This window comes from Ambystoma mexicanum, chromosome 7p (genome assembly GCF_040938575.1).
Source record: "Ambystoma mexicanum isolate Mex_15411 chromosome 7p, UKY_AmexF1_1, whole genome shotgun sequence".
Classification (NCBI taxonomy): domain Eukaryota; kingdom Metazoa; phylum Chordata; class Amphibia; order Caudata; family Ambystomatidae; genus Ambystoma; species Ambystoma mexicanum.
The window spans coordinates 949,986,491-950,000,686 of NC_090939.1; the positions used below are offsets into that span (position 1 = coordinate 949,986,491).

The 14,196-nt window shown below is 50.2% G+C and overlaps 1 protein-coding gene across 4 annotated transcripts in view; it reads left to right on the plus strand.

Annotated features, from left to right (window-relative positions):
- Nucleotides 1-14,196, plus strand: part of PDK3 (pyruvate dehydrogenase kinase 3) — a 1,369,253-nt gene that overhangs the window by 329,581 nt on the left and 1,025,476 nt on the right. For all 4 annotated transcript variants that reach the window (XM_069637291.1, XM_069637294.1, XM_069637292.1 and 1 more), the window contains exon 3: nt 65-136. In XM_069637291.1, coding sequence (XP_069493392.1) covers nt 65-136 — 72 coding nt within the window. The remainder of the gene's footprint in view (nt 1-64; nt 137-14,196) is intronic.

Consider the following 14,196-nt stretch of genomic DNA (forward strand, 5'->3'; position numbering starts at 1 on the left):
GAAACTTTACTTGTAACAGGATTTTACTGTCTGATTTTTAATGCTGCTCCTCTTTTGCTTCTAGGTACATGCAGAGCTTTTTAGAGCTTTTAGAATATGAAAATAAGACACCTGAGGATCCAAATGTTCTAGATGAGTAAGTGTTTTAGCACACAAATGTGACGTTTTGCAAATTTTTGGAGTAAAAACGCTCCATGTCATTTGATGCAAAGATGAGAACTGCATTTGGATTTATTATCCATTTTTAATGATTGTTTTGCTTAGCAATGTTTGCAGTCCACGTTTTAGCAGCTTCATGGATAAAAAAAGAAAGTTATTTAACATTGCACAGAGATACATCACATGTTCGTACAGCCAGATAATGCAGTGTCAAGGGGTTCATTTCGATTACGCTTAATCAGGCAGCAAGGTGTATACATCTTTCACAGTACTACATTTTTGTCTCTTCCACCCTCTCGTTTATTGGACAAGTACTAACGAAATCCTCCCCATATGTCTCTCGGCCGGTTTGTCAGGGGCAGCAAACTGGAGTGAAGCTCCTCTTTATCACTCGCCCAGGTCAAATCGCTCACCCATTTATCAATTGTAGGGGGTGCTGTACTCTTTCACCTCATTAATATAGCACGTTTAGCAAGCAGCAGCCCAATATTTATAAGTGTACTCTTCAGTGAGTTCATTGTAAGCACATAGCCCAATATACATCACGTGTGTTCCCATTTTACAGGTTGGTTTACCGTTTCTTCATGCGCATCACACACCTTTTCCCAATATGCAGAGAGCGACCTACAAGACCACAACATGTGCATTATATCAGCATCCTCATTCCTGCATACATTTTCTTAAGGCGCACTGGAGTAAGGTGTACTCTATTCAATATTTTTAAGTGAATTAGTCTGTACCTAGAGTTGTAAGACACCTGCTTCGTCAGCCTGCACAGTTGCAGCCAGTGTGCTTCCGTAAAAGGTATACCTAGGTCCCTCTCCCATTCTCCCCTAACGTCTGGTATAAGCATCCTCTTCGTTGACAATGCCAGTTTATATATCACAAAAGCGGTTTTCTTCATTGTACTAGGGGAAATTACATAGTTCAAGCTTTGTTGGGAGGGCGGTTCTTGGGGAAACCCATCCCAAACTGACACCAGAGCAGAGTCTATAGTACTGGAGTGGGGCTTCCCCTACGTGTATCTTAATATCATCCCAGGACACAAACGCGCTATCCCGGTATAAATCACCAAGATTCATTATGACTGCTCCTCGCCAGTGTGCTGCCAGCCTTGTGTCGCTGGATGGGTCTAGATATTGCGTGTCCCAGATTGGCATAGTAATTGACATTATAGTGTTTTGGGGGTGCTGGACTAGTCTCGGCCATGCCCACTGTGTGGCTAGCACTGGGTCTAGTTGGTTGCCATTCCACACATACCCATAGCTACTCCAGGCAATAGTATAGCCTTGTTCTTCCCTTGCCTTTCTAGATCCACATATGAAGTGTGTGCCCCCCCCTCTGCCCAGTGTGTCGCATAATATGCCTGCGCTGCCAAGTAGTACAATTCGTAATATGGAGTCTACCCTGCTCATACGGTAATGTGGGACGCTTTCAGCTGGCCCTTACCTGTCCTTTCCAAACGAACAAGAAGTTTGCTCTGGTTATCTTTTTGAAAAGTGATCTACCCGGCCTTAGCGGTATAGTGCTGAAGAGATAGAAAAGTTTGGGCAAGATGATCATTTTCACTAGTGCCAAACGACCCATTACTGAGATAAGGAGTTGCCTCCATCTTTCTAGTTTAGCACACACTGCACTGACCAATGTGTCATAATTGAGAGAGCGTACCAGATTTGCTGAGCGCAACATCTCATCTACTAGATATTTCACCCGTTGGGGCGACCATCGCAGTCCAGACAAGTTACTGGGCTCTCTCATATTACCCGTCAATGGGAATATTTCAGACTTATTACTGTTCAAGCGGAGAACCGAATATTTCCCCAACTCTTGGACCGCTGTCAATATCCTCTGCAAGTATTTGTCAGGCTCTCTCACATACATCATGATGTCGTCTGCATATAGTGTTATTAATTCTACCCGCCCGGCTATGACTATGCCAGCCCGAGCGGGCCAAGCCCTCATAAGATCCACCAAAGTTTCTATCACCAGGGCGAACAACAACGGTGAAAGCAGACACCTCTGCCTGGTGCCGCCCGTTAATATTAGTATTGAAATACCCCGTTAACACACTATCTAGCAAACGGCTGCGTGTATAGAACTCTCACCCAACGTATGAAGTTTGGGCCAAATCCATAGTTATGCAGCACCCTAAACAATAATGGCCAGTATACTGTATCAAATGCTTTCTGCATGTCCAAGGATATCGCCACCCCCTCAGTGCCCTGTGGTATCCTCGCCAGAACATTATAAAACCTCTGTATATTGAATGCTGTCGATCTCCCCTGCATGAAGCCCACCTGGTCCTCATGCACCATATATGGCATCAGTTGGTTAAGTCGGGAGGTCAGTATCTTGGCGCATATCTTCATGTCGGTGTTGATAAAGGACAGTGGGTGATAAGACCCACAGTCCTCTGGCGGCTTTCTTGGCTTCAGTAATAGGGTGATAACTGCCTCTTGCATAGACTCCGGCAAAATGCCATTTTCCAGCATTTCGGTCCAAACCAATAGGAGATGGAGATGCTAAGGCATACATGAACACCCCATAAAACTCTGCTCCCAGCACATCCGACCCTGGGGCTTTCCCTCCCGGTAAGCCTTTGATCGCCTGCTTTACCAGCGCTATAGGGATTTTAAGTGCGTTACGAGCGCAATCCGATAACAGCGTTGTAGGTATCCTAGCCAGACATTCATCTCTCTCGCCTTCCGTAGCCACGCTTTGAGGGGAGTAGAGATTCTCATAAAAGCCATAGAACACCTTGCAGACCTCTTCCACCTTATTAACCTCCACTTCATCATGCCTGCTTATACACAGAATGGTTGAGTTGCCCCTCTCAGTGCGGACTGCCGGCGCCAGAAGCTTCCCCAACCTCTCTTGTTCCCCATATCTGCATGCCGCTGCCGACCTGTCAAAATAGCGCATTTCTCTGTCTGCCGCTGCTCGATACTCATCCAGCTGCGCTTTGATTTCTCCACAGATATGTGGTGACAGCTACCCGCATATTCCGCGTGAAATTTTGCTAGGGTCTCTTCCCGCCTTTTAAGCTCCCTCCTGATATCACAAAGAACCCCACATTTTGTGGAGATCGCAACTCCATGCATGTAAACTTTAAATGCCTGCCATAAAACAGCCTGTGTGCTCACCGACCCCTCGTTTGTTCTCAAAGAAGTCAGTGATATGTTGTGCCATGCCTGACCGGAAAACTGGATCTAACGGGGATGAGGCCTTGAGGTGCCATTGTGATCCCTGGGCGGTCCCCTCCGGAGTATTCGGTGTGAGCGTTACGGGGGAGAGACTGGAAAGTGTTCTGGGCAGTATATGGGCCTCTGTTACACAGCTTGGTACCCTTTGCGACGTTAACTAGAGATCCATACAGGAGTACATGTCGTGTACCGACGAATGGAAAGGAAAAGCCCTCTGTGTCCCATGCAGCGAGCGCCAAGCATCTCTCGAGCCCAAATCAGTAATGTCTGTGTGTATTGTACATGCCGCACTCGTCAGGGCCCTGGAGGTTACCGATGTGGGGTCTAGGTCTGTGTCTAGTATCGAGTTAAAATTGCCACCGCAGATCACTAATGCAGTGAGATATTTGGCACATTTCCGAAATTACTTCCTCAAAGAACGCTGAATCATCTACATTAGGGCCATATATGTTCATCAATAAAACTTCCGCACTCCCCAGCTTCCCATGCACAATCACAAATCAGCAACATGCATCGCTTTCCATTACGTAGTGTATGAATGGGAGCGACCTGTGGACCAGGATCATAACCCCTCAGACTCCAGTCGAGTAAGAAGTGTAATACTGATTCTCTCACCAACCAGGTGCCACCCTCCGTGCCTGGTGATCTAATAGATGTGTTTCTTGCAGAAATAGTAGCTGGGCCTCTTGCCTTTTTTACATATGTCATTACCATGAGCATCTTCATGGGGAGGGCCAGACCCCTCACATTCCAACTCAGTAACTTCACCCCAGTTGGTCCACATCTAGCCATCATCTCTTACATGCCTTCTGACAAACACCACAATCCTGTACCACCTCCCAACTTGACCGTAGTATGTCGTACCAGACCTGTGCATTTTTTGAACTATTTCACCCCAATTTTTCCCATACTCCCCATCCCTCATAGTGCCCCAAACTTTGACTATGTATTGCCTCCTGCCCCCCCCCCTGTCCTGTTTAACCAGAATGTGCACTCGTATTGGGGGCAACGGCTTCCGCAGTGCCTAGAGTTCTCAGCTAGTGCCACAATCAAACTTTAACCGGGTTCGACCCACTTCGAACATATAAAGCAAACTTTACCAAACACATTGTGAATTGCATAGTTGCTGACGAGATCCAGCACATCACTCTCCACGCGCCACCTCTAGTGCACTGCACAACCCGACCTGAACACTATACTTCCACCCGTCCCATTTCAGACCACATTATAACTTTTAAGTAGCCATTGTCTAAACCGCAGCATGGGCTGCACCTTCACTGGTGGGATTCCAAACACTTAACATGAAGTGTCTTCACGGGCGTACAGCACTACTCCTTTTCAGGCACTGCCCTTCTTCCAGCGGTTGCTTCTCCGGTAGAGGGATGTTGGCCTCCACAAATGCTGCCACCTCCTCAGGGAATGTGAAAAAGTAAATTGTGTTTTTAAAGTGCATACGCAGGCTAGCTGAGTACAGCATCGCATAGGGTATTTGGCACTCCCTCAACAATTTCTTGAACCCGACAAATGTGTCTCTCCTTTTGCACCCCCAGTGTATAGTCCTGGAAAATACGGATCACATTGGAGTCCATTTTCAAATCTTGCTTCTCATGTGCAGCTCTCAACACCATGTCCCTGTCTCTGTAGTTCATAAGCTGCGCAATTATTGGCCGTGGGTATGCGCCTGGTTTAGGCCTCACAGTCAGTGTCCTGTGCACTCGCTCTACCACAAACATTTGGGACCAACCCGGGTCCACCAACAGATCTTTCAGCAAGCTCTCTACAGTAATTTCCATGGGTTCTTTCAGGGCATCCTCAGGCACCCCTATGAAGCAGACATAATTGCGCTGCGATCTCACTTCTAGATCCTCGCACTTCATCTTTATGCTACGCAGATATTTCGCCATAGTCGTCACTGTACTCTGCAGTGCCTCTATAGTGTCCTCCGTCGTGCCGATCCGCCTCTCAGTCGCTGTGATGCGTTTCGTAGCCTTTTTCAACTGAGCCTGGATCGTGGAGACATTGATTGTAAAACCATCCAGCTCGTCGTTAATGGCAGCTAACTCTTGCTGTATGATGGTCATGACTCCAAGTCATCGGAGGGGCCATACTGGATTCATCACCAGAGTTTCTTGGCTGTTTGCCCCTTCACTTCCAGCGTCCATTTGCATAGCTGTTGGCTTGGCGAATTTATCCATTGAGCCTCTTTTATTTTTGGGGGTAGCCCCTTTAGGCATTAGAAAAGGTTACTGGGCAACTTTCCAGCAGGTAGCACTGGCTTGTGGTGGCAATTGTTCAGTTTCAGAGCAGGATGCGGTGCCCCCAAGTATCCATACCACAAAACTGCACTTCTGGCCTTGCCCAAAAAGTGTAGCTAAAAGTGGCCTTGGGCGTGTTGACCGTAGTCATCTCCCTCTGTGTGTGAGCCTGGTGGGGGGTTCTCAGCTTGTACTACCCCCCCACAGCAAGTGTCCGTGATCAGGGCCACTGGCTATAGTGTTGGATGCCGCAGATTATCTGTGTCTGCATGGGGAGAGGCACTATACTGTGCTGCAGTGAGTAAATGATTCCGCTTTGCCTGCTCCCACTGTACGCCATATCTCTCTCCTGGCGCCGTGTACACTGAGTTGGCAAGCTGATGCCTGTGTGCCGGTGGTGCATGCTCGGGCAGTTACATAGCGATTCTCATCATGGCCATGGGGTGGTCCTTCCCCAGGTTCTTGTGCGCCTGCTGTTAACTCATATATGCCCCTTGCAGGTACTTGTAGCACCTAGATACGATGGCACCGTATGAGTCAGTATCGGGCCAGCATGACTCTTTACTCTGGGGGGGGGTCTGGCAGCACAATAGAGCCCCCACACGTGGCATGGCGTGGCGCAGGTCGTCTGAAGCCAACGTGTTATGGCAACCAAGTCCAACTTGAATTACGGTGTCGCCCGGCGGCACCACCCTTCTGGTCTCGCTGGTGCTCTATTCATTCTGCGCACTGTTCTGGAGCTGCCTAGTTAGGCGGGACCTCTTGATTAGTTTGCTGATCTTCCCGGCAGCTCCACTCATAGGCTCCGATAAGTACAGTGTGCCTGCAAGCGGTTCTAGTTCCAGGCACGTGGTCCTCACATCTAGATGTCTCCACTGCCTGACCGCGACAGCCAGGCCCGCTCCCACGGGGCAAGCCTCTCGGCACCTCAGTCCTCGACTGTGCGCACGCCCAGCCTGGGCTCACAGAGCTCCGCCAAGTATCTCCGGTACCGCTAGAGCATGCCCTCTAAGTCTCGGTCAGTGCGTGCCGGACCCCTTCATGCCTCTTCACAGCAAGTTTTATGGCAAGCCCTTTTTATGCTAGCTTTAGATTGTGCCGGTGAACACCTAGCGCCCACAGAGCTCACACAAAGGCATCCATATTGCCAAACGCGCAACAGCACCCCCAGGGATTTTGATTTTAGTGAGATTTATGTAAAATGTTTATTAGACCAATGTAATGTGACTTTTCTTTACATTTGCAGTCTTTTTCTTTCCTATGCCTTGGCAAGTTAGAAATAGTTTGATCCTAATTTGTCCATGGTTTGGACTACTTTGTTTTGTAATTTAATCTTATTGTCAAAGGTCAGGGGAGGCGTAACCCATTTGCCTTGCTCATCGGATCTCCTTTTTTAAGGATTGGGCAGCCATTACCTCGAAACATACCAGTGAGGCATGGTATATGGCCGAAACTGTTTTTAGTCATGTTCACATTATTTTGTAAGACAGTCTGCCGCACGGCAGATTTTTTTGCATCCACGAATCTACAGGATACAAGACAATTAGTATGAACACAAAAATAATACAACACACCACTATGGAGAGTCAATTGCATCTCAAAAGGATGAGATTAAGTCTCATTGTGTAGTGCACTGCAACCAGTGCTTAATTTGTAGGTGTGTGTGCCAGGGCGCAGAGCACTTATTTCAGAGCCATAGCACTTACTTGCTCTGACTCAGTCTGATTTTGATGAGATTTCTTTGGAAACTTTATTATTTAACTCTCATTCAGTAGTTGTCACACAGCAAGGAACAACAGTGTGCACTGGGCGCAGTCTCTTCATTCTGGGCCAGTTCATTGTTATTCCTGAACCTAATGACCCAGATGGGCAGAACAGTGCTAGTGTTCATGGATAACAATGAGTTGGAAGGTGACCATGCTGGGTGCTCCGGTCATCCTGCATGACAATAGTGCTTCGAAGGGATTGGTTCATCCGACGTATTCCACATCTATGACAGGTAATCACCACAGCTGTTCTGCTTCGGAAAATGTTCTGCGTCGATGACGTCGATACGCTGTCCTCGAGGGCCTCTGTCGAGCCGACGTCACCGGATGTTATAAGTAGGAAGCACGCCACCCATAGCCTCAGTTCCGTTTTTCCACGAATGTGTTTGCTTCGGCGATCTCGGCGCGCCTCGGTTCTTCTGTTACTTCTATCGGTTCTTCGAACTTGGTGTTTATGAAGATATCAGATCTTCGTCGTCATCTACCCCGCGGATTCAAGAAATGTTGGGACTGCGGTTCCAAGATGTCACTTACGGACCCGCACAACGTCTGCCTCTGGTGCCTCGGTGAGCACCACGCCACCGATGACTGTGACGATTGCCAGTCGTTAACGTTGAAGGCCTTGCGGGAGCGGAAGAAGAAGCTTACTGTAGGTAGGGTTTCCAAACCCCAGAAGTAGAAATCTGCTGCCATTTCGACGGACAATTCGAGGGACGACTCTCTGCATCGTCGCCGTAAGTACAGGGGGTCTTGGTCCCGGAGTGGTTCCCGCCATTCCTCTGCCTCCTCGAGGCACTCGCAGAAACGCCGTCACCGGTCGCCTTCCCCGTCCTTGTCCGAGGACTCCGTCAGACGGTGGATTGCTTGTCCCAACAAGCATTCCTCTTCTCCGGAATGGGATGCATTTCGCACGCAGATGATGGCGATTTTCCAATCGGAGGGCTCCGTTCCGTCCGCGCCTTCGAAAGAAGCCTGCAGGGAACGTGCTAGAGCCACCGCTCGCACGCCTTCAGGCTCGGGCGGTCGGTGCGATTATCGGGAGCCTTCGAGGTCCCGATAGGACAAGGTCGATCGCTCTAGCTATGCCCGCTCCAGGTCATGGTCCTCGACGCCCTCGAGACCGGCTGAACTTGTGAGGTCTTCTAAGAAGACGTTGACGCCATCGGCGCCATGTCCGTCGAGGGACTCTCTCGAGGCTCTGCCTCAGAGGAAGTCGTCGGCGCCGAGGCCATCGAAGGACACGCTCGGGGAACTGCCCTCGAGGCCTGCGTTGAAGCCATCAGCGCCACGCTCGACGTTGACGCCGATTCTGTCGAAGCCCTCGAGGCCTTTTGTGGAGGCTTTACCGGAGGTGCCCCATGCATTGGTGGAAACTCTGAGGAAGGCCCTGAAGAAGTCGGTGAGGCCTGTATTAGAACCTTTTTCTGTGCCCTCATTCAGGGATTTATTCCAGCTTCTGGATTATATCTCTGAGGTGGATGAAGGGTCTGAGGCAGGTTTGGTACCTGATGAGGGTCTTGACGACATGCTATCTGGTCATAGCCAGTTGGAAGACCTGCATCAGTCTTTGCACAATGCCAGTGGTCTTGATACCTCCCTGGAGGTCGAGTTTGGCAGGCCTGAGCCTTGTTCACATGCTGAATCTTCGTACCGGCGCCTCATGTCGAGGGTGACGGAGTACTTGGGGTGGTCTGTGCCACCAGTGGATTTTTCTGCAGGATGACCTGACAGATATCCTTGACCAAGGTCCACCCACTGACCCTGTGCTGCCATTTTATATGGCTTTACAGAGAAGGGTGGCGGCGGCTTGGACTGCTCCGGAGAGTCTCCCAGCAGTGAGCAAGTCATTGCTGAAAAAATACTGTCCAGCCAGTAGCGACCCCTGCTGCTTGACGACGCACCCCACTCCGGCGAGTTTGGTGGTGCAGGTGGCTACGGCCCCGGCAAAGCAGGCGTCGTACCCTAGCATCCCTCCTGATAGGGACTACAAACGTTTTGATGGCTGGGCGAAGAAGTGTTTTCTTCAGGGGGTATGGCTTTACAGGCAGCCAACTCCGTGTGTGCCTTAGCATGTTTCACTCGCACTCTGTGGAATTGTGTCTTTGGTGGCTGAACATATTCCCGAAGGGGAGGAACGGGATGGTTTTCTTGCCCTCGTTCAAGATGGCAAGTATGCCATGTGTGAATCCGTTCAGTCGGATCTGGACATGGCAGACTGTGTCAGCCGGTCCATGGCGGCAGGCACCGTGATGTGCAGATTTGCGTGGTTGCGGAAGTCGGGGTTTGCTCCTGACGTACAAGCCCGGCTTCTCAACATGCCCTTTGATGTTGTGCATCTTTTTGGCAGCAAGGCTGACGAGAGCCTTGAGAGGTTGCAGACCTCAAAGGCTGCAGCAAAGTCGTTGAGCGCTGCAGTTCGCCAACCTCCGCCTTTTCGTCCTAGGGGACAGCAATGGAGGGGAGGTTCCTTTCGATACTACTCGTCTTTTGGTAGATCGAGGGGAGCGGCCAGTTAAAGGGGCTAACGTAGGAGTACCAGAGGTGGAAAAAAGGGTACTTGAGGTGCCAAGGCCGCTCGAGCAGTTGCCTCTTTGCCCTCAGGCACTGCCGCAGCCGCTTCAGCTCAGTCATGAGGCTCTGTCCCATGGTTCGCCGGTTGGGGGAAGGTTGGCGCAGCATCTTGAAGAATGGCATGCCATTAATTCAGATGTGTGGGTTCTGGAGATCATAGCCCACGGCTACTGTCTTCTTTTCCGGCAGAGGCCTCACGACAATCCACCAGGGAATCTCTCTTTGAAGAGTCCGGATCTGCTCCTTGCGCAGGAAATAAAATCCCTGCTGGAGAAAGGCGCCATAGAACTGGTGCCTGTAACGGAGAGGAACAAGGGATGGTATTCTCCATATTTTTTTATCCCGAAAAAAGACGGGGGATTGAGACCCATCATGGACTTGCGTGGTTTGAACAAGCTCCTCAGGAAGGACAAGTTCAAGATGGTTACTCTCTCTGAAGTCCTCCAGGCCCTTCAACTTCAGGACTGGCTGGTGTCTCTCGACCTCGAGGACGCTTACTTTCATGTGCCGATTCATCCCAAGCACAAGAAGTACCTGAGGTTCGCGGTTGGCGACTCGCACTTTCAGTTTCGGGTCCTGCCGTTCGGATTGTCCTCCGCCCGACGGTCTTCACCAAGCTCATGGTGGTGGTGGCAGCATATCTCAGGAAAGGGGGGATTCACGTCTACCCCTACCTGGACGATTGGTTGATCAGGGCGCGCTCTCCCGAGCAAGTCCTGGATCATCTGTCAGTCGCCTGCCACTCCCTTCACAGGCTGGGCTTCTCCCTCAACTTAAAGAAGTCCCACTTGACACCTACCCAGCAGCCCCAGTACATCGGAGCAGTGTTCGACACGTCCCTGGGGCTGTGTTTTCCTCCCCAGGTGAGGGCTCATCACATTCTGCAGATGGTGAACAAGTTTCAACATGCCCAGAGTCTCCCGGCGTTTGAGTTCTTGAGGTTGCTCGGCCTCATGGCATCCTGCATTCTCCTGGTGCCAGAGGCCAGGCTGCAAATGAGATCTCTGCAGTGGGCTCTCAAGATACAGTGGTCACAGTCCTCCGGCAGGATGTCGGATCCCGTTCAGGTGCTGCCCTCGGTCGCCCAGGATCTTCTGTGGTAGGCCGTCGAAGACAGTCTGTTGAAGGGGGCTCCGTTTTGGCTACCCTGGCCGGAGGTGATGAGCGTGACGGACGCATCCCTCACAGGATGGAGAGCTCATGCCAATGAGTTGACAGTCTATGGTCGTTGGTCTCCGTCGGAGTCCAGACTCCATATCAATCTGTTGGAGCTGAGGGCCGTCAGGCTAGCCCTGAAGGCTTTTCTGCCGTCTGTGCGGGGGAAGAATGTCCTGATTCTGACGGACAATACAATTACCATGCACTACCTCAACAAAAATGGGGGGCAGGGTCTCTCCCTATGTGCAGAGAGGCAATGCAGCTCTGGTTCTGGGCCGTCCAGCAGGAAATTTCGATCTCAGCAGTTCATCTGGCCGGAGACGAAAACGCGGCAGCGGACGCTCTGAGCATGCAGAGCACGGTCTCTCACGAGTGGGAGCTGGCTCAAGAGATTCTCCTGGAGGTCTTTGCCCTTTGGGGGACCCCACAAGTGGATCTCTTCGCCACCAGTGTCAACCGGAAGTGCGAAAAGATTCTGCTCGCGGGAATTTCCTCCAGGAGGAGCCTTAGGGGACGCGTTCGTAGTGGAGTGGTCCTTCCCACTGCTGTACGCGTTTCCTCCAGTCCTCGTCATTTCGCAAGTGCTGCAGAGGTTACGGTGGTTCGGTTCTCGAATGATCCTCACTGCTCCGGCATGGGCCAGGAGAACGTGGTACCTGGACCTTCTTGACACGTCCATCTGCCCCCCACGCCCTCTTCCCTACCGAGTCGATCTGTTCTCACGGGAGCGGGTCAGGTTCTCCATCCAGAGGTCAAGTCCCTCAACCTTCATGCTTGTTTTCTGAAAGGTTGAGGTATAAGGATTGGGACCTCCCTGAAGACGTGATGGAGGTGTTGCTTTCGGCCAGAAGGCCTGCAACGAAGTCCCTGTACCATTGCCGTTGGAGGAAGTTCAGTGACTGGTGCAGGGTTAAGAATGTGGATCCTTTTTCATGTGCCATTCCTGTGGTTCTGTCTTTTTTGCTTTCGTTAGCCCACAAGGGCCTGCAAATGGGGTACCATTAAAGGTTACCTGGCGGCGCTGTCCATATTTAAGCGCTCGACTGAGGAGTGTTCTTATTTTGAAAATTCCTTTGATTTCTCAGTTTCTGAAAGGACTCACTAATGTGTTCCCACCGTCACCCTTCCAGGTGCCCGGTTGGGATTTGAACATGGTTCTAAAATTCCTAAAGGGAGCTCCCTTTGAGTCTTTACATTCTTGTCCTTTGAGACTGTTGACCTTGAAAACTGTATTTTTTGTTGCGGTCACTTCTGCTCGCAGAGTGAGTGAGTTGCAGGCACTTTCCGTTAAGCCACCCTCCACAGTGTTCTATAAGGACAGGGTTGTCCTTAGGGTTCGTCCTTCTTTTCTTCCGAAAGTTGTCGGAATTTCATTTAAGCCAGAAGGTCATTCTTCCGGCGTTCTATCCTCCTCCGCATTCTGGTAAGGAAGAGGAGAGGCTCCATAGGTTGGATCCTAGGAGAGCTTTAAATTTCTACATCTCACGCATGTCCCGGGTCAAAGTGGATGATCATCTCTTTGTAGGATACGAGGGAAGGCGTTTGGGACAAGCTGTTACTAAACAGACTTTGGCTAGATGGATTATCTTGACAATTTCTGAATGTTACCGCTTGACGGGTAAGTACCCTCCGGTAGGCTTACGGGCCCATTCTACTAGGGGTGTGGCTGCCTCTACTGCCCTGCAGAGAGGTGTTCCCATTCGTAACAGGGCCTCTGTCCATACTTATGTAAACACTACTCCCTGGATTCTGTCCATGGGAAAGATGTGGCCTTCGGCAAGGCGGTCCTCTATTCTGCAATTTAATTGGGCATTCTAAAATTCTAAATTCTTTTCCCACCTCCTTACGTTGGTACTGCTTTGAGAGTCTGTCATAGATGTGGAATACGTCAAAGGAACCAATCCCTTCGAAGAACAAGTTACTTTCTTACCTGGTAACGTTCTTTCGATGGGGTGTTCCGACGACGTATTCTACATCGTACCCTCCCAGCCTGCCCCTCTACGGAATTTCTTATGCGATTGCAGCTACCGTTTCCGCAAGGCTTTCTGTAGTCATACTGGCAGACGATTGGTGCCACACGTTCTGGGAAAAAACTACAACTGAGGCTACGGGTGTCGTACGTCCTACTTATAACATCCAGTGACGTCGGCTCGACTGAGGCCCTCGAGGACAGCATATCGACGCAGGACGCAGATGCCGAAAATTTTCCGAAGCAGCACAGCTGTGGTGATTACCTGTCATAGATGTGGAATACGTCGTCGGAACATCCCATCGAAAGAACGTTACCAGGTAAGAAAGTAACTTATTCATCTCTGCTACTCCATTGTGGGTTGACAATAAGAGTACAGTCACCAGCCAGCAGGACCAACACAGGTGCAAAGCCAGGGAAAAGGCCACTGCCTAAGAGGAGTGTCTGACATGAGCGCCAAACTATGCGCAACGATTTTGCTGCAGTGTTTGACAGCCAGGTTTATCAGTACAGGAATGATTTTTCCTGCTTTTGTCAATGTACCATAATAGGAAAAATATTTACTTTGTTTTCTGTGTATAGATAGTCAACATTTTCCACTTATCGCCTATTGAATTCGAGAAAAATGTATGTTAAGTTATTTTATGTCGATTGGTATCTATGAATTGCACATCTGCCATGGGTAGTGCATCCATCACCCGCAATAGCTAATAGGAGTTGCAGGTTATACCTTAAATATGTTGAAACTTTGGGGCACTGTCGTGGATATTGGCACCAATGGGCTGAAAGTTGCCTAGCCTCACGCGAAGGCCTGCTGCAAAGGCCAGAGCCTGTCTGCGCTCTACAACCTCCTTAGCATCCATGGCTTCACCAGCCCCCTTTCCACTGGGGCTCTCACCATTCTCCATGCCTGCCTGCACAGAGCAAAGAACCCCTCCAAAGATGGCTGCCGCCGTCGTCATATACCGCTAGTGCCTCGCAGAGAGACCTGTTGGCCAGCCTCCAAAAATACCCGATTGGCTGCCTGAATGCTGCTCTGATTGGGCAGCCTGGAAAGATGTCACTGTCCAAGAGCGGAGCAAGCAGGTGAAGCCAGCATTGGCCTCACACGAAGG